At 35.4% G+C, this 20,079-nt stretch overlaps 2 protein-coding genes across 3 annotated transcripts; one reads left to right on the top strand and one right to left on the bottom strand.

The window, feature by feature from the left end:
- Positions 1–5,096: 5,096 nt before the first annotated feature.
- LOC115965591 (RING-H2 finger protein ATL48-like) lies at positions 5,097–9,292 on the bottom strand. Its single transcript, XM_031084849.1, has 2 exons — positions 8,964–9,292; positions 5,097–5,646 (listed from the first exon to the last, which is right to left on the bottom strand). The coding sequence occupies exons 1-2, from the start codon at positions 9,046–9,048 to the stop codon at positions 5,474–5,476; spliced, it is 258 nt and encodes an 85-aa protein (XP_030940709.1). The 5' UTR covers positions 9,049–9,292; the 3' UTR covers positions 5,097–5,473.
- Positions 9,293–12,893: 3,601 nt separating this feature from the next.
- On the top strand, positions 12,894–15,408 carry LOC115965933 (WAT1-related protein At4g15540-like). 2 transcript variants are annotated; one of them, XM_031085250.1, is made up of 7 exons: positions 12,894–13,192; positions 13,303–13,356; positions 13,461–13,577; positions 13,941–14,196; positions 14,303–14,461; positions 14,560–14,711; positions 15,114–15,408. In XM_031085250.1, exons 1-7 carry the CDS (start codon positions 13,002–13,004, stop codon positions 15,262–15,264), a joined length of 1,080 nt encoding a protein of 359 aa, XP_030941110.1. In that variant the 5' UTR covers positions 12,894–13,001; the 3' UTR covers positions 15,265–15,408. The 2 variants fall into 2 exon arrangements, with proteins under 2 accessions (XP_030941110.1, XP_030941108.1); XM_031085248.1 differs by having other exon boundaries at positions 12,895–13,192; positions 13,294–13,356.
- The last annotated feature ends 4,671 nt before the right edge of the window (positions 15,409–20,079 follow it).

Genomic DNA, 20,079 nt, shown 5'->3' with positions numbered 1-20,079 from the left:
AGGTTTGGGAGTACTAATGCAAGACAATGAACTCTCCAAAGGGAACTTGATGTTTGAGGAAACAAAAAGAACAAAATGATAGGACTTAGGAATCACTATTTCACTACCAAAGTAATGAAAACAGAACCTAGGAATCATTACCTAGGATAACTTGGAATCACACCAAGCATGAGATAAAGAGAAGAACCCAAACTTCATTAGCCGATGATAGTCCACAATAGTAAGTCCTGGGACGACCTTTAATTTAATAGGCTCGTGAAATTACATCAAACATAGAAATATAAATAGACTCAAATGAGATTACATAAGTTATGGAAATAAAATCAAATCCCTCCAATAACATTAATCAACGTCAATCACCATAAATCAGGTCTAACGAAATTAATCAAACATTAACAGTTCCAATATGGTATTTGCACCAGAAACTCTATACAGCAACACCATCAAATTGACCCATCACAGAGTCTATTTTCTCCCCCATTTTTTTTCCTTGGAAGCTGCTTACCTCAAAGCCTTGCAAAAGCAAATGTAGACACATATAGGGGTGTCCAACCCACCCACCCAACCCAACCCGCCACCACCCGATCCGACTGCTCTGGTGGTCGGACATGGGTCCCAACCCCAACGGGACGGTTAAGGGTCTCCTCTTTTAAAACCCATAAAACTTGACCCACCCACAATACATCGATTTCGGCAACTTTTCAAACATTCTAGACTAGATCCGATGAGATCTCGTCAAAATCTAATACAAATCCTTCAAGATTCAATAAGTTCTCGTTGTTATCCAACGAAATCTAAGTCATATCTCAATGGATCCAGCCAAATCTCGGCCCAAGTGACAAAGTCCAAAACAAACTAATACAACCAAACACTTGACAAGACTCAAACCGGCCAATCTAACAAGTCTTCCAAGTCAATTTCGGATTACGTTTTTATCCACCCGAAGTTTTCGATTTGATTTCGGATTGGCACAAACCCGTCCCATGAACAGCCCTAGATGCATGTATTTGCAAGAATAATATTAAAATCCAAATCAAGTTTATAGTAGAGAGAGAGAGAGAGAGAGAGAGAGAGAATAATATATGTATAGAATCTTTCAGAGATTAGATAACTTGTAAGGTAGGCGGGGCCCTGTTGAAAGAAAATGAACTTTGCCTAGTGCCAAAAGAAAAGCGTGACAGACCATTATTTGATTTCACACTGACAAGCCAATAGGCATCAGCAAAGAAAGTAAACTTACTGACAGTAAAATTTCTAAGGTAAAAGAGCCTATCATATCAAATTTGTCTTACATCTCTTGATAATGACAGGCATTACTATTCAGCCCACGAGAGAAAGAAAGAATCAAAAAGACAACGCCTGTGTAAAAGTTTGTCACTTCTATTCTCAGAACAAAAAAAAAAAAAAGGTTGTCACTTCTTTTTAATCAATCTATCATAATGTGGAATATCAGTTCCTGTAGTTCTGCCTTCTGCGTATGACCCTTTTTTTATTTTTTAATGAGAGCATACGAGCAACTTGGGTGAACAGAAGTGTGATTTGAGCTGCAATTATATGAGGGCACTGAGCAATGTTTGTTTGCAGGAGTGGTGGCCAACCAAGAAAACTAATAGGTGAACTTTCTAGGGAAAAACAAACAAAACAAAAGTGATTGATGCATTTGATATGCACACAATTATACTAAACATCAACAAGAAGTCTATTCTTAAATAGTTTGCAAGGAACCGTGCAGGTGCGATGCTTCTCACCACATGCAAACAAGGGAATAATTATTTGTCGGATTTGTTATATTTGTGACTTAGTAGAGGGGGGGGGGAAAGTAAAAAACTATTCATGGCAATGAAATTGCATTAGATGACAATATATTTGATCAGGATGGTAAGATTTAATTAGCAGGCCCATCCGAATGTCTCTGTAATGGATTTGTTATCACTTATCATTATAAAATTGTACTTGTGTTACTAGGAATTGGATAAATTGTTTAGCTTTTGAATCAATCTTATTTATTTTTAGCGTATAAAGATGTGTTTCTTTTAATTTGAATGTCATGTTTATCTTATAAAATCATTTATTTATATAGGTTGATGTTGAATAAGAAGGAAAACAAATTACTCTTTTTATGTTTTGATTTGTTCATTGTAAGGTGCTACACATAATTATTAGGGTCAAAGCTGCTCAATGCGTAAATTATCCAGAACTTGACTCTTATACCAATTAGGGTTGTCTAACCCTCCCGCCCCAACCAATTTTATCCAACTCGAAAACCAACCAACCCAATCCTATGGCAGACAGTGGCAAAGCCGATTTCAACCAACCCGACCAATCTCTATCATCTAGATAGTGGAGATCCCACAGTTCCATTACTATCTCATGTAGTAGTTATTGATGTAACCACAAGTATCTCTGAATCTACAAACTCTTCTATTTTTGTATCTGTTGCACATGAATGTCCACTCAAGACTTCAAGAACACCTTTCTAAGGTTTAGACTCACAACTTAGTTGTAGACTAGTTGCAACAACTTTACTTTTGTTATCAAAGAATAATACTAGGGACACAATCTTTATCACAACTTTTGCCACAACTTGCTCACGTGACAAGTCGTGAGTGGTGGAGTTGTGAACTCACCACTTTTACTCCACCACTCGTGACTTGCCATGTGAGCAAGTTGTAGCAAAAATTGTGTCCCTAACATTTTCCGTTACCAAAAGTTGAAATCACCAAGCTTCTAATTGCTCAACATGTGAATTATCCATAACTTGGCTCTAACACCACCATCAAGCTTAGCTTCTAGCCACTCAATGTTTGAACACCAAGCTTAGCATCTGGTACTCGATGAGTGATATTGGTATTTGTGGCACACTTCACAGCATAAAACAAAACTTGGTTTTATCAAAGGAAACCAATGTTGAAAGTGATATTTCACTCAATAATAATAATATTTTCTAGCCTACTTTTCCAACATCAAACCATAAAATAAATGATATTATAAGATAAACATAACATAAAAAATTTATTTTAAAAAAAAAAGCTCATATTTGTTCATAGACTAATGAAACAATTTATCCATCCTTATTTAATTTATTTACCCAACTCCTAATAACAAAAATAAAACTATAAAACAAGAAAAAGACACTTGAGTTCCAGTTTGCTAGAGTCTCAAGTTAGTCTCAAGTATATACATAAAATAAAAGAACAAAGGTTTGTTTAGGAGAAAAACCCTTCAAACTCCTCATATATCATTTTATTGGATGTGAATTTTGAAAATCTAACCGTTGAATTGCATGTTCCTTATATTCTTAACATGCATATCAAATTTTGTTCAAATAAGATGTTATTTACTATTTGATCAATAAACTTATTTCTTATACACAATTTTATATTACAAAAACTGAATATTTAAACATTTAATTGATGACATAGCAATTGATTTTTTATCTTTTTAAAATTTTGCAAGCATGAAGGGTATAATAAGAATATGCAACATAACGATTAGATTTTCAAAATTCACGTTCAATATAAAAATATACGAGAACTTTGAAAGATTTCTCTCCAAACCTTTTTCCAAAGTCACATAACAATAACTATAGCGATAGCCTTGTTTATTACCACTAAGATAAAATTAAAGGACCGCTTCAACCCTGAAGTCACTAACTGGCATGGTATCCAATATTAATGTGTTCAGATACATAAAAGTTGCAGTTCTTTTAGCTGACCCTTAATCACCTCAAAGGGCAAAAATATGTGACCAGTTCAAATTAGTTAGGCCATCCCACTGGACCACAAGTTTCAAGATATGGAGCCCAAAGTGGACCTTCGATTAGTGTGCTTCCGTGAAATGAGCATCAAAGATTTCACTCAGATTTCAAATAAGTCGTAGTCCTATACAACAGTGATGATGACCGATGATAATGCGGGAACATGGCAATCATCCAAGGTCCTTTTGTAAAACATGAAAATCTATGATTTGCAGCTATTGTGTGGTTGGACACACACAAGTGGTACAATCGTCAAGCAGGTACACTTCAAAAGAAATGCTAAACTGCAGTTGGGGTGATTCATATATATTGAACATTGGCAAACAAACAAGATATAGGCCCCGGCCCATGACAGGCTTCTTTTTGAGTTTAGTGGTTGACATGGTAACACCAGAGCCCTTCAGCTGTGTACTAGTGTTTGAGGGGCAAGCTCTTCAACCTCAAAACTTGACCAGTGAAGATCTACGGCAACCATGATACATGAAGGACCGACATGGGGTACTAAACCCAGCACCTAATCCATTCACTATTAACATGTGACGAAATTTGTCATATGAGAGCCTTGCTTCCTTTTTCCTTTTTCCTTTTTTCACATAATACTAAATCTCACTAATTAAATTTAAGATAAAACTCACCATTCATGTGTGAGAAGATAACATTGCTCCCAAAGTTTTAAATAATTTTCCATAAGAAAGACTGCAAAAGCCTTTTTTGATCATATAAAATCATATATACCTCGTCAAAATTGCTTAATACAGAACATCTCCAATGTTATGAATTTTTTAAAATGCTCTCATTTGAAGTTCCTTATTCAAATTCTAACCTGGTGGAGTTCAACTAAAGATACTTGCACTACTTCATCTAGGACAATTGCTATATTCAAGTACTAGTTATTCATGCAATAATTATCTTTGTAGAAAAAATCAAACAATTTAGGGATAATTACACTCTTTCACCCTAAACTATACCCTATTTTACAATTTACCCTCCAAAGTATCAAAATGCACACTTGACCCCCTAAATTCATAACCCTATAACACTTAACCCCCTACCATCTACTTTGGTGTTAAGTATACCAGAATTTAGCAATAAAAAACCAATTTACCCTCTATCGGCTGTTTTGGAAAGAGGGGTAAATTGGTATTTTAATGCTAATTTTCATTAGACATAAACCCAAAACAGACAGCAAAAGATTAAGTGTTACAAGGTTATAACTTTAGAGGGATAATCGTGCATTTCGATAGTTCATGGGACAAAATGTATAATGAGGTATAATTTAGAGTGAAAAAGTGAAAATTTTCCAAAAATCTGAGCCAACTTCTTTTCCATCTCATCTAGATTCCAAAATATATGGTATATTGCAAACTTCCTAAAAACCATTCAAATTACCAAATATTGTCTTATTTTCTGAAGACCTCATCTCAGCCATGCTTTATATTATAGCAATCGAGTGAGCAAAGATAGAATCTAGAATCAGTTGTACATGGATGGAATGCCGCGAGCTTATTTAGTTACTCATCAGACATAGACTAATAGCACTCATTCTGGATCTCTCTGTAAGGTTATTTTATTCACCATAGCTAATATATTGGCATAAAATTGCATTTCAAATTTGCGTCAAATGAAGTTGTAGAATAACATTGACTGTTGCTGACAGACAAAATCACCATCAGCTGGAGAGCTGGGGAGGTAGGAATCAAGAGCAGTTTACAGGGTCTATTTAGATCCCCAAGGACTCTCCCCATAGTAGTAGGCAGTACCAACCATAAGTGCTACTGTAGCACCTTGGGCAACCACACGAGCTCTCATTAGCACCTGACCCAACTGAGAATTGCCTCTTCTGAAACTGACTAAGCCAGCTGTGAGCACACCAGCTGTCATAAGTGCACCTGAAATATTTTCATCCATCAAACAAACAGATATTAGGGGTGTGTTTGGATAGAACTTATTTTGCTGAAACTGAAAACTGAAAACTGAAAACATTGTAACAAAATAATTTTTAAATGTGTAAATAGTACTGTGGGACCCATTTTTAATGAAAAAATTGATAAAAAATAAAATTTGTGGGTCCGTAAACAGTGCACATATGCACAGTTCACGGGAGAAAGCCAACATTTGCTGTTACTGTTCAATGAACAGTAACCGCAAAACTCAAAAAATGCATGAAAAAAAAAAAAAAAGAAAAAAAAAGAAAGAACCAAAACGCAACGCAGCTTATAAGTGAACCCAAACACACACTAATAAGTATTCATCGGGGAGAAAAAATAAAACATTTTAGGTAGTGATGAAAGGAAAGTGTGACATAAATGTTGAACTTCAGAAAGTCAGCTTATAAAACCAACAACACACAGCTCAAGAATTACATTTTAAAAACCAAAGCCAGGTAAAATTTATTTATCTTACCCCCGAAAAAAATCTGTGATGGTAAGTAAACATTAAAAGACCAACAAACATTGGAGAAAGAGAATCAACCAACAATCTAAAACGTATAACACTTAAAGTGAAGGGTTCCAACAAGCAAAGATTATGAAACCAGCAATCCAAAGACATAACTAAACCCTTGAAAATCCAGTTGCTAAAAAATTCATTAAGAGGTCAGGTTCATGCCAGGTAACAATGAAGTCCAGTTGAAAACCCAGCCATAATCAGTCCAACACAGTTGTACTACTGAATTTAAATGATATATTTGGTAACTAGCCCCAAATGCATTCAGTTTGTGTTAGAATTGAAATTAGAGTAGCAAAAAGTTAAAGAAAGCATAACATTATTTCAGCCTGTTAATAATGTGGATTAACCTGACTCCATTTATTAGCAAATCATTAATAGTGAGAGGATTTAGGTCAAATCTTGCTACCTATAGAAAATGATACTTCCCATGAAAAGTAGGGGTAGAGAAAAAAAGGGGGGAGAGGAGACAAAAAACTCATAATATTCCTAGCCTACACTCCACGAAAAAGAGTCTTCAGGTTGGAAGTTGGTAAAAGCAACAGTTACCATTACATTTTTATGTCCAATTTACCATCCAAGATATGCATTGTACTGAATATCAAAGCCATTTTGCAAACCTAAGTGATCTATGTTTAGAGTAACATTCATAGACCTGAACAAATTGGGGAAGTCTTCCATTAGGTTACCATTACCACCCTAAATGTCTTTCTAAAATTCACCTTCGAGATCAACTTTGAAGTTTGAAACACCACCCTTTATGAAATTGGTTAAAACATTTTGACATAGCTTCCAAATGGCCAACCCCCATAGCTTCCTTGAAGCTCCTTGGAAATCATTCCTCATCATATAACCATATTTCAATGCTAGAATAAAACCCCACAATCTGTCATTAACCAATCTCCAGAGCATTTCATTGCAAAAGCTTGAATCTTAGAGAAGCAATCAGAGGGTAAAAAAAAAAGATTAGTGGTATCCATGAAGCCCAACAAAGCTTCCAATTCCCAATCATGGACAGCCCTGAAAAAACATACATCCCCATGAAGGACCCCATTAATGAACATAAATTCAGCCACACTTGCCTCCTTATCTCAGCAGATTCTAAATAATGATGTATTTGGTAACTAACCCCAAATGCATTCAGTTTGTGTTAGAATTGACATTAGAGTAGCAAAAAATTAAAGAAAGCATAACATTATTTCAACCTGTTAATAATATGGATTAACCTGACTCCATTTCTTAGCAAATCATTCTAGTGAGCAGATTTATGCCAAATCTTGCTACCTATAGAAAATGATACTTCCCAAGAAAAGAATGGTAGGAAGCGGCGGAGTGGGGTGTTTAAAGAGGAGACAAAAAAAAAAAAAACCAAAATATTCCTAGCCTGCACTCCATAAAAAAAGAGTCTTTGAGTTGGAAGTTGGTAAAAGAGACAGTTATCTTGTTACATTTTCGTGTCCAACTTACCATCCAGGATATGCAGTGTACTGAATATCAAGCCATTTTGCAAACCAAAGTGATCTATGATTAAAGTAACATTCATAGTCCTGAACAAATTGGGGAAGTATTCCATTAGGTTACCATTACCAACCAAAATATCTTTCTAAAATTCACCTTCGAGACCAACTTTGAAGTTTGAAATTCTACCCTTTATGAAATTGATTAAAAAATTTTGATATAGCTTCCAAATGGCTAACCCCACAGCTTCTTTGAAGCTCTTTGGAAATCATTCCTCATCATACAACCATATTTCAACGCTAGAATAAACCCCCACAAACCGTCATTAACCAATCTCCAGAGCATTTCATTGTAAAAGCAATCAGAGGGTAAAAAAACAGACTGCCACTGTCCTTAGGCAAGGAAATGGAACCCTGATGTACAACATAATACTTATAGGGATAAGATAAAAATTGAAAGAAAATATTAGAAGACAAGAGAGAGAGAGACGAGCATTGCGGATCAAGATAATAGCAAACTAGCTGACCTAGGAAGCACGGATATGGGTATGGGTACAACACAGTGAGTCAGTGACACAAGCAATTTCTAAAAAATTATAACATAAAACGGCCGGTACGACACCGATATGACACGGATACAACACAGGAATGGAACCCTAAATGAAGTGTCCGTGCTTCCTAGAATGTGACATATGATTCAAACAGATACAATTCTCCACGAAGTATAGAGTTGCATGCACTCCAAAGCTCAGAGCAGTAAGCTTTCACAATGGAGTAAGACTATAATAATTAATAACAATGGCAAAGAAATAAGTCAATAGAGAACTCAACCAGTCAAAAGAAAACCATAGACAGATTACATAGAATACCACCGATTATACCCGAAAAATATCGACAAAATATTTTCCAAATGACCAAGAGCATTTCTAACATTAGAATTTAGAACAATCTAACAAATACACCCAAAACAAGACAAACCATCCCACACCCAGATAAAATTACCTCAATCTGCACCAATTCTATTAGACCCACAAACTGAGACTTTCTGGATACAATAAATCAGTTTTCCCCCAATATCTCATACAAAGCTATCTCTTTTTCCTCTTTTTAAGGAAACCCAGATGAACATAACCTAACCCAATCTCAAAAAGATCCCAAATTTAATAAAAGTCAAGACTTTACAATCACATACACATGTTAAGGTTCAAATCAAAGTACAATGAAACAACAACAACAACAACAACAACAATAATAACAAAGACAAAAATATATGGAAAATTAAGGAATCAAAAATGGGGTTTTACCAATAGGGACAAGAGGGTTCCTGATACGCTTCCTCTGCTCAAAAAACTCTTCCAAATTGGGCTCAGTCGCACCCACCTTCTCCATGTTAGTATAGTTATAAAAAATAAAAATAAAAATTTTAAAAAAATATTAGGAATTTAGAGAAAATGGATCAGATTCAGACCACACATAGACAGGAACAAAGGAGAGGCTGCAAAATGCCTTTAAATTTCAACAGGTTGGTGTTGGAGTTGGAGTTGGTGTGGGAGATTGGAATTCGGAGCGGTGGGGATTGTGATATTTTCAATACGGGTCTGGATGGTCCATGTTGGGATTGGATTTTCGGGTTCTAACTTTGAACAGACACCTGTGACCTGTTGGGCTTGGATGGGCTAACTGGCTAAGTTCATGTAATTATCGGGTAAAAGTTAATCGATGCCCCCAAGAACATTAAAATAGAAAATTTTTTTTTTTCTCAAAAAAAAATATAGAAAATATTTTTAGAAATTTTTTATGAAAAAATAAAAGTGATATTAAAACTTTTTAAAAATGATCTATTAATAAATGTCATAAAGGCACTCAGTAACCGAGCTCTTACTTATAGTCTCTACTCCTGATGATTGCTCTTGATCATCAAACTAAGATACCAATTGGTTTTTGAGTGTAAACGGGGATCGAACTCAAAATATTTTATTTGATGACAAGAGACTTACCAATTAAATTAACTAAAACCTAAGGTTGGAAGCAATTTTAAATGGGGTTCAATAATGGATTAGAAGTTGGTTTAATATGGGTTTGAAGTAGTTTTAATAGGTTATAGGTAATTTAAATTGGGGGACACTTGTAGGAAATTAGAACATTAGAAATCTAATTGGAATAGTGGCAGTTTCACAAAAGATCTATATTTATAAATTATACATTGAGTTGAGTTCAAGTTACACCTAGTGTAACTCTAAATAATATTACACCACTTAATAACTTATTATTAGATGCGAATTTTGACAAATCTACCGTTGGATTATATTATATTCATATACTCTCCATACTTGCAAAATTTCACAATGATCAAAGATTAATAGTCATGTTATCAATCATTTTTTTTTTAATTCAAGTTTTTGTAGTTTAAAATAATTCATAAAATATGAGTTTATGGATCACAAGGTAAATAATATCCTATTATCATGAAAATTGGCATACATGTTAAGCACATATAGAACATGTAATTCAACGGTGGGATTCTTAAAATATGAATTTTATAATAAATTATTGAGTAGTGTAACATTACTTAGAGTTACACCAAGTGCAACTTGAACTTCTCTCTTATACATTAGTCTCATTGCACGCACTAGCTTTGCGTGTGCGATGAGACTTTTTTTTTTTGGTGGATTTAGTAAAATAATATTTAAAAATGAGATAAAAATAGTGTCCTAATTTTTAGGATTTTTCTCTACATAAGAGTTTATAAAAGTTTGAAAGCCTAAAACTTAAGAACTTTTTAAAAATAGTAAATTACTCTTTTAACCGATTTGTATTTTTAAATTTAAAATTATCTAGCTAAAATATATTAGTATTTTAAAGAGTTTAAGAATTTGTGTGAGGATATTTTAGTATGCAAAATAATAAAACTCAAATAGGGAATCCTTTTATTAGTAGTATAGATGATACATATTTAATTAATTAATAAAATTTAAATTATAAAAATGTTATAAAATAAGCCTAATTTAATTAAATTTGTTTATAGAAAATCAAATTTGATTTAATCAAAAAATTTAATTTTTGATTGCTTTATCCAAAAATATAATGAGTTCTAATTAGTAACTTCTCTCTCCTAGCCTCCTTTCTCTTTCGCAAATCAATTATTTATTATCATTGACCTACGGTTGACCAATAGCTGATGGGCATTTACTGAACATCAACTTTCTACTTAACGGCATTTTTTACTCACACCTGTCAGTATTCCATTTAATTTTCGTGTAGATTCCAAATAGATCAAAAAATATAAATTTTTTTTCTATTTGGATACGTTTGTTAATTAAAGTTTTGGTTCATATAATTATTTATAATTACAAAAAATATTAATGATTTTTCGTACAAATCAAAAATAGAAAGTGATTTCTGACTCATTTTTAGGATTGCAACTAAATATTGGAAAACAAGTAAGTTTTCCACACAAAATTAAAACATTTTTTGAGAAAAAAATGTGATATGTCGAAATAAATAAAGCATATATGTGGAACCTAAAATTAAGATTTTTAAGACCAAACAAATTTGGCCATCCAACTCTAGCTCATAAAGCTTGGCTGTTTAAATTTGCCTCTGCATCCACCCAATGGTCCTCTCCCCCAAAAGGCTGGGTTAAATTCAACTTTGACACTTATATTACCCAAATAGCTCATACCTCTCCACAATTGTCCATGACTCTAATGGCCAAATTCTCTCAACTTGCATTGCTAAGGAATTGCCTCACTCACTTGGGCTGAAGCCAAAGTTGCTATTGGGTGTTTTATAAAGAAGTTGATGAGTCGATTCCTCAAGATGTTCCGCCTTCTTTGGGGCTTAGGCCTCTCCCCTTTTAATAATACTAGTGTGTAGTTTCATGTATATGCATTGGTACAATTAAAACAATTACAATTATATGGTTTAAATTATGCATTTTCTTAGAAGATGTTTAAATTATATATGGTATTAGTTTACACTTTTTTAAAACCATATATTTTCTAAAATATGTAATGGTTTCTCATTATATGTATATATAATTTAGAATTTAATTGTTTTTAGACTTTTCGATTTTTGTACTCAATAATTCATTTGCCACAAAAATTAAAAATTTAAATAGACATGTAGCAGAAAATTGGACTCAAGAAAATTGGATTCCAATTGAAATCCAATTTAGAATCTAATTTGATTTTGACTCTTCAATTTTTACAATCAAAAATTCACTTTGCACAAAATTAAAAATTAAATGGGATACGTGGTGCAAAATTAAAAATCCAATTAAAATATAATTAAATTTTCTCTGAGTTTTGACTATATATATATATATATAATATAGATTATCTAGAATTATTCAAAAAAAAAAAAAAACCAGTAATTCTTCAATTAGGCACTAACTCCTCTTTTATCTATAACTTATAATATATATAAAATCAAAGAATTTGGCTTTTTTTTTTTTTTGAGAAACAAACACACACACACATACACAAGGGAGAGAGAAAGAGGTTCTAACACAAAGACACATCACGAATTTGGCTTTTTGTTAATCTTGTAATATAATGACATTTAATTTTAAAGAAATGCTATATCTAAAATATTTTAACAATAAATTATAAGTGGCAGGTTGTTACTATCTGTTACTAATGGATAAAAAAATAATTTTAAAGATGGGTTCAAATTAAAATCAGTAAAAATTTACTACTTTAGATTTTTTGTAAAAATATTATGAAGGTAATACTTCCCTAAATTTTAAGGTCTTACAATTTTAGACTTCACTATTTTAATATATATATATATATATATATATTTAGTTGAATTTAAATTCTATAGAGATTCTCTATAGCATTTCACATAATTACACTCTTCATTGGAATATTGTCAAATTATTTTTCTAAAGCAGATAATTTCATAATATAAAGACACATTTATAATAAATACTTATTATTGGCTATCCTAATCATCAAAGTTTATAATTAAAAAAAAAAAGTACTAGTTGAACCTTTTTTTTGAGAAACATGTGCTAGTTGAACTTAATGCACGAATTTCAATCTCATTTAATAAATGCTAAACATGCTCCCTCCTTTTCAAATGTCTAAAGAAACATTTTATTTTATACAAACATTTATTTTATCCTAGTACCAACCAATTGTCGGTGTGTAAAATAAATTCCAATACGTAACTGATTAACATATATTGTTGTTATTGCGGGTGATTATTAAAAATAAATACAGTAAAATATTTGTCTTATGCTGGAACTTCTGCCATCCACAAATGGAACTGGGGAATCCCAAAAAAACACCCAGCGTTTGGACTTTGGAGATGGACTGACAGAAACAGAGTGAGAGATGGGGATTAGATCCTCTTTGTTGGGTCTGCTCCCATTTGCAGCCATGGTGATGATTGAGTGCCTGGATGTGGGTTTGACCACACTCAGCAAAGCAGCCATGTCCAGAGGGATGAGCAACTATGTCTTTGTTGTCTACTCAAACGCTCTTGCCACTCTCATCCTCTTTCCCTCTTCTTTTATCATCAACAGGTCATCATCTCCTTGTTCATTACTCAGTAACAAAGCCTCTGACTTTCTTTCTTTCTATCTTTCATTGACACTAAAGTTAAGTTTTTTCCTTTTGTTTTCAGGAACAGCAGGCCTCCACTGACAATCTCTCTCCTCTGTAAATTCTTCCTTCTTAGCCTTGCTGGGTATGTAATTTACTTTATAAGAGCTCCACTTGATGAATTAAGAACTGGGTTTGATTGGTTTTTTCAGTTTAAGGAGAATCTGTTACCTCTTTTGGGTTTTGCAGGATAACAGTAATGCAGAATTGTGTATTCATTGGCGTGAGCTACAGCTCTCCTGCACTTGCATCTGCTATTGGAAATTCAGTCCCAGCATTCACTTTCTTGTTTGCTGTCATCTGCAGGTTCTTTTCTTCTCCTTATTGTTTTATTCACTGTAGTAGAGAAAGAGGAAACTGGAAAGTGCTTGCCCTTCAAGAAATTAAGGGCTAAAGGCATAATATAAGAAGAATTTATGATAAACCATCTGATCACAATAGCGAAATTTATGACTTGGCTCTAACAACATCAGAAACTGAAAGATTTGAATGAATATACTGAATGAGTTACATAGTTGAGATAAGATTTCCAGTTTTACTAAATCTGAGGGACTCTTATGGTGAAGGGTCTTTCTTATGGGAATTAAAGGGCTTACAAGTGAAGTTACAACTTAAGAATTTTTGTATGTAATTTATTGTGTGTTTGTTTGTTTTTGAATGATAATTAAGGCTTGAAAAGGTCGATTTGAGAAGCTCAAGAAGCCAGATCAAGATCTTGGGCACCCTGGTATCAATCTCAGGAGCATTGATTATTATCTTTTACAAGGGTCCGCGAATTGGCGCTACGCCAAATCAAGTCTCTAATAACTCTCATCGGTCGCAACCATTTCTATCCACTATGTTTGCAACAACAAATAATTGGATCATTGGAGGTTTTTTCCTTGCGACTGCTTCTTTGTCTCTTTCAGTGTGGACTACTGCTCAGGTAATATCTCCAATAAAAAGAACACTTTGGAGCTATACTTCTCTTTTTTCATTCATAATCTGTGTGTAACTGGAACTGATTTTAATTCCGAGTACTAAATTTGAAGGCAGCAATTCTAAAAGGTTACCCTTCAGAGATGACCATAGTCTCCTTCTATAGCTTCTTTGGGACAATCCAATGTGCAATGGTTTCTTTAATTGCAGAAAGAGATCCAAATAAGTGGAAATTAAGCCCTGGTATTGAGCTGGTCTCCATCGTCTATTCAGTAAGCACTTAGGAAACTGTAATGATCTTTTGAGATTGTCTCTGCATGGCACCCTGTTTACTAGAACATCTTATTTAGCAGTTTTTCATTTTGTGTAGGCTGTTTTTGGAAGTGTGGTGACATTTAGTGTAGTAACGTGGTGCATACATAAGAAAGGGCCTTTGTTTGTCACCATGTTCAAGCCCTTGAGTATCGCTATTGCTGCTTTTATGGGTGTCATCTTCCTTGGCGACACACTCCATATTGGAAGGTAATGTTTTCTCTTTCTGGTCATGATCCATTATGTTTTGTTGTGCTGCCAATATTACCAATTGAGTACGCTACTTATCTAGCCTAATTAAGCAAGTTTAAATGTAAATTGTGCTGTATCAATTAGTGTGCATACTGCATCTTGTCCTGTTGTGTAGTTGGATACCACATGGAAAACCAAAAACAAGAAGGATATTATCACTGCCTTTTGTCTTTCATTTCTGCAAAACATTCTTCTAAGCTAAATGGGAAAGAAAATCATTTTATAGAAGTGCATTTCACAGCTTGTTGGGTAGAATAGCTGTATGAAATATTAATACATGGATGTTGTGGTGCAAGAGCAAAATGCTAAGAACACCCTTAAAAGTACTCAATACTAATCAAGTTTGTTAGTCTGTTGCAGTGTAATCGGAGCAGCTGTCATTGTTGCAGGATTTTATGCAGTGTTATGGGCACAATCCAAAGAAGAGGAAAATGGTAAATTCCATGAAGTTGATAGGCTACACTCACCCTCCCAGCAGACCCCTCTCTTGGAGAGCCAGACACATGAATAATAAATAGTTGAACTTATTATATGGTGAACATATTCAAGAATCAAAGGGAATGCAGATGTAATTATATAATACTAGGCTTTCACCTCACATTTATATCAATATTGTGGGGTCCAATAATTTGTGGCCCTAGCCCATTTTGTTTTACATTGGGGCCCAAGGCCCTAGTCGAGGAAGTGTGTAGCCGAGGATAGGTAATAAAATTCCAAATAATCGTGAGACACAGTCAAGGATGATTCTGTCCTCGGCATATCCGAGGTCCCCCTGGAAGGAGGGGCAAAAGCGGTCTAGGAACAGTTTGGGAAAAAATCTAAAATATCTATGTCAATAGAGAATGAGACGCTGGATAGTATAACGACCAAGGACAAAGGAAAGGCTGCCATTACTGTCATTCAAAACTTTACACCTGACAGAGTCATACTTTTCAACTTTTTCAATCACCCCCAACCACTCTAGGTATGGGCTGATGGGACAAGTATCAGTCCTGGAAAGTCGAACCTACACGTGGACGTTGGATGAGGCATACAAGCCAATATAAAAGGGGAAGTAAGCGGTCTAGAAGAGGGCTGGGAAAAATGGCCAAAACTAGAGCCTCCCAGCCCGCCTCCAGGAGAAAGACTCCTAGAGCGAACACGATTTAATCATGTATGAATACCACGGAATACCACGGTCATGTGACCAAGGCCTAACTTTTCAAACCCACGCTCTATAAATGATATTGTTTGGGCCTTTTTACGTGCGAACCCAATGTTATCATGGGTCGTTACAAATCGTGTCCTTACAATTGGCGCCGTCTGTGGGAAAGGCTTGTGTGTTGGCACGAGCGGTAGGTCGAGACAGTCCCCTTATCATTTCTAAACAGCTGGTTGTATTGTTCTAGCGTAAAGTTCCACTAGGGGTTATGTTTCTTCACTAGGGGCTGCGCTTCGTAGCGTCAGCAGCATGATTGTCAAAATCGCGATCTAGATCGTAGGATCGCACGATTTTATGATTCTACCTCACCAAAACGATTAGAATCACACTAGGATCGTAAAAATGGTAGGATCGTGTAGGATCGTAGGATCGTATGGGATTCTATCGATCCTACCGATCCTACCAAAAACATAATTTTTTTGTTTTTTTTTTTTGGATAAATTTTTTGTTGTGATGAAGTTTTAAGGATTTTTATTTTTTCATGTTGTGATAGTATGAATTTTTATTTTTTATTTTATAAAATTATGTCAACCTAAGCAAATGTTTTCTAGTTTCTAGTTCACTTGTAATCAAAATGAAAGAATGTTTCATCATTTCTAAATGAAGAATTTGACTTGGCTTTGCTGCATTTTAAGTTATAATATTGTTAAATTTGTTTGATCAATATACTAATTTGTGTTCTAATATTACTAAAATATTTTTTTTATATATAATTTTATCAGTTATGCTTGTATTTGTATATAGATTGATTGATTTTTTTGAGTATACTCTTTAATTGTTGCTGAGTGGTATAACTTGAATAGTTGAGTGTGAAATTGTATCTTGATATCTTTTACAACTCTAGTATACAAATATATAATGTCTACATAGATGATTAAATGAATGATGATGATTAGGAATTTAGGACGGTGGTTATAAGAACCTTAGAATGAGAATAATTAAATATTCACGTTATATTAATATTCATCTTACTTTTGGATTTTATATTGTAGTTAGCTAGTTTCCATTTGCTAACTTATTTTAGATTTCAAATTTGGAACTTAGAACTTAAAAATATTTTCCTTATGTTTTGATAAATATTTTGGTATTTGGTTGCTAATTAAATATTTATTGAACTTTTTAGATACATTAAGTCAAAACTTAAATATATTTGTTTCGTTAGTATAGACTTAGCGATGTATGACATGCAAATTACATCATATGATGCAAATCTAGATTTTTTTTATGGATAAATTTATAATTTACGTAATTATTCAACATACAAAGTCACTATCAATGCGTTTTTTTACTTTAAATCTGAAAATATGTAGGATCTTACGATTCACAACCCGATCCTACGATCTACGATCTCACCTGCCTTCAACGATCCTACATAGGATCCCGATTTTTAGGGCTGTCCATCAGGAACCAAAAATCGACCCGCCCGTTCAAACCGTCCGGACCGACCCGAAAACCGGCCGATCCGACGCCGGTGACGGTCGGCGGCGGGTCTTCGCCACGAAGAACCGATTCAGGCGGATCGGATGACGGGTTTTCTTCTCCAAAACCCGATGAACCCGATCCGACCGCCGAATCCCGTGAAAGAAGACCGAATCTACCTAGAACCACTCAGATCCGGTGAAGATTTGGTAGTTTTTGGTTAGATCCGGCGATTTGATGGAAGTTTTCGCTCAAATCTGGGCTTGAGGTGGTGTTTTTGGCTTCGATCCCGTGGTTGTCACACAAATCCGAAGAAAAATCAACAGATTCGGCGAAGATCCAGTGAAGAACGGCGAAGATCCGTGAAGAACGGCGAAGATCCGGTGATGAGATGGAAGTTTTCATTCAAATCTGAGCTTGAGGTGGTCTTTCCTGCTTCGATCCCGTGGTTGTCGCACAGATCCGGCGAAGATCCAGAGAAGATTCGGCGAGATCCGGCGAATATTTGGCGATTTCCGGCGAAGATTCGGCGAAGATCTGGAGGGTAAAACTCACTCCGACTTCGACCGACCCGACCGTTGTGCACCGGATCCCGATCCGACTCGACCCGAGGTTGCCGGCGGTCGGCGGCGGGTCGTTCAACGTCCCACCCGATGTGAGCGGGTCGGTTCCGGGTTGGGCACAAACCCAACCCGGACCGACCCGTGGACACCCCTACCGATTTTGACAACCTTAGTCAGCAGTGCGGATGGTTCTAGGGGCTTGGCCGAGGAGCTAATCCCCCTAAACAAAGGTCCCGCGCCATAGCCGAGGGGTTAATTACCCCAACTACTTAGAAAGCAAGTTTTGAACAGAACCAAGGTATTGCATGGTCCTCGGACTCAAACCTATGGGGAAACCAACTACTTATCAAAAGCAAGTTTTGGACAGAACCAAGGTATTGCATGGTCCTCGAACTCAAACTTATGGGGAAACCAACTACTTATCGAAAGAACAGAATCAAGGTATTGCATGGTCCTCGAACTCAAACCTATGGGGAAACCAACTACTTATCAAAATCAAGTTTTTGACAGAACCAAGGTATTGCATGGTCCTCGGACTCAAACCTATGGGGAAATCAACTACTTATCAAAATCAAGTTTTGGACAAAATCAAGGTATTGCATGGTCCTCGGACTCAAACCTATGGGGAAACCAGCTACTTATCAAAATCAAGTTTTGGACAGAATCAAGGTATTGCATGGTCCTCGGACTCAAACCTATAGGGAAACCAACTACTTAAGAAAATTCTAAGTCGCTCAGTCCTCGGACCAAATACCAGAAAAGGTTAAGGCTGTGAAGGTTATTAGGAAGATGGCGAAATGCCTTATTACTCAGCGACTCGCAAGGGCTGTTCATTTTTGGGTTACATATCCTCGGATGATTACTTTTTACATAGCACCGAGCATTCAGCCATCACCTCATTCAGTTTGGGGCATACAACCCTTTTTCAGGTTGGTCTTATTATGCAAGATAGTTTCAATAAGTTCATAATATCATCTTTTTTCTTAGAAAGGGTTTCTTCCCTAAGTATCGTTTTTTCAGGTCGGCATTATTATGCCAGACAGCTTTAATAAGCTCATATTAACATATTTTTCTTTTTGCTTAGTAAGGGTTTCTGCCCTAAGTATCATTTGTTCAGATCGACACTATTGTGTTAGATAGTTTCAACAAGTGCAAAGTAAGGTCTTTTTATTAACAAGAATTTCGGCCCTAAGTATTGTTTAGAATATAAGAATAAAAAAAGGAAGTCATGTGGTAATACGTCTATTCACGGGATAATCATTTCAGAAAGAAGAAGTAGAATATACAAAATAAAGCAGTATTGACTTTTATTAATATAAAAAGGTATTACAGCGTACAATGAAGGGCTTAAACAAGCCTATACAGAAAACGAATTGCAAAAAAAAAAAAAAAAAAAACAACAACAACAACAAACAGACAAACGACCAGAAATCTTTTTAAGCTCTGCTCCGAAATCTTTCCAAATTCTGCCCCAGTAGCACCCATATTGAGAGGAGGACCTTCTTTGATAGATGAGGAGAAGAAGAGGAAGAAGTAAAAGCACCAAGATGGATCTGGTGATGAGAAAGAAGAAGAAGGGGAGGCAAAATGAGACACCAGTGAAAGAAGAGAGGAGGAAGCAAGGACACTTAGTCCCTGCCTCAGCCCTGACTCTTAACACGCTGGTGACATATTAGCTATGCTCGTAATAGAGCGGCTGGTACTAATAATGGGTGACCCAGGCTCAGTCGCACCAAAGGTTTGACGCGACGAGCCCCTGCTTCGGATTTTGGCTGAAGGAAGGATGAGAAGTATCTTGAGTCTCGGCCATCCCTGTCCTGACCGAGCCATTTTAAGTTTCAGAAGAACATGGCGTTTCTGGGAAGGGTATGGTCCCTTCATTCCCACTCCTATTTCGAACGTATCACAATTCAAGGTGTAAACTGGCAGATAAAGGAAACTCTGGGGGAGGCTAAGGGTTTCAGACTTTTAAAAGGATTAAAAGGTCTCTGGGTAAGAGAAGTAACCTCTTACTTTTCTTCTTATATGAAGGGCAAAACGGGAGGCATTCAATCTACCCAAATTTCCAAGAAAATCTGTAACCAAGAATATGCCCACTCCACTTCCCCACGCAGTCAATAACCGTCAAAATTAAATGGCCTCG

Source organism: Quercus lobata, chromosome 10 (assembly GCF_001633185.2).
Source record: "Quercus lobata isolate SW786 chromosome 10, ValleyOak3.0 Primary Assembly, whole genome shotgun sequence".
Lineage (NCBI taxonomy): Eukaryota > Viridiplantae > Streptophyta > Magnoliopsida > Fagales > Fagaceae > Quercus > Quercus lobata.
This window is presented reverse-complemented; position numbering and strand designations above follow the sequence as displayed.

Coding starts and splice junctions, on each gene's coding strand:
- LOC115965591 (XM_031084849.1), bottom strand. CDS start 9,048: ATGGAGAAGGTGGGTGCGACTGAGCCCAATTTGGAAGAGTTTTTTGAG. Junction 5,647..8,963: donor GAACCCTCTTGTCCCTATTG/GTAAAACCCCAT, acceptor AAAATATTTCAG/GTGCACTTATGACAGCTGGT.
- LOC115965933 (XM_031085248.1), top strand. CDS start 13,002: ATGGGGATTAGATCCTCTTTGTTGGGTCTGCTCCCATTTGCAGCCATG. Junction 13,193..13,293: donor TCTTCTTTTATCATCAACAG/GTCATCATCTCC, acceptor TTTTGTTTTCAG/GAACAGCAGGCCTCCACTGA. Junction 14,197..14,302: donor CAGTGTGGACTACTGCTCAG/GTAATATCTCCA, acceptor CTAAATTTGAAG/GCAGCAATTCTAAAAGGTTA.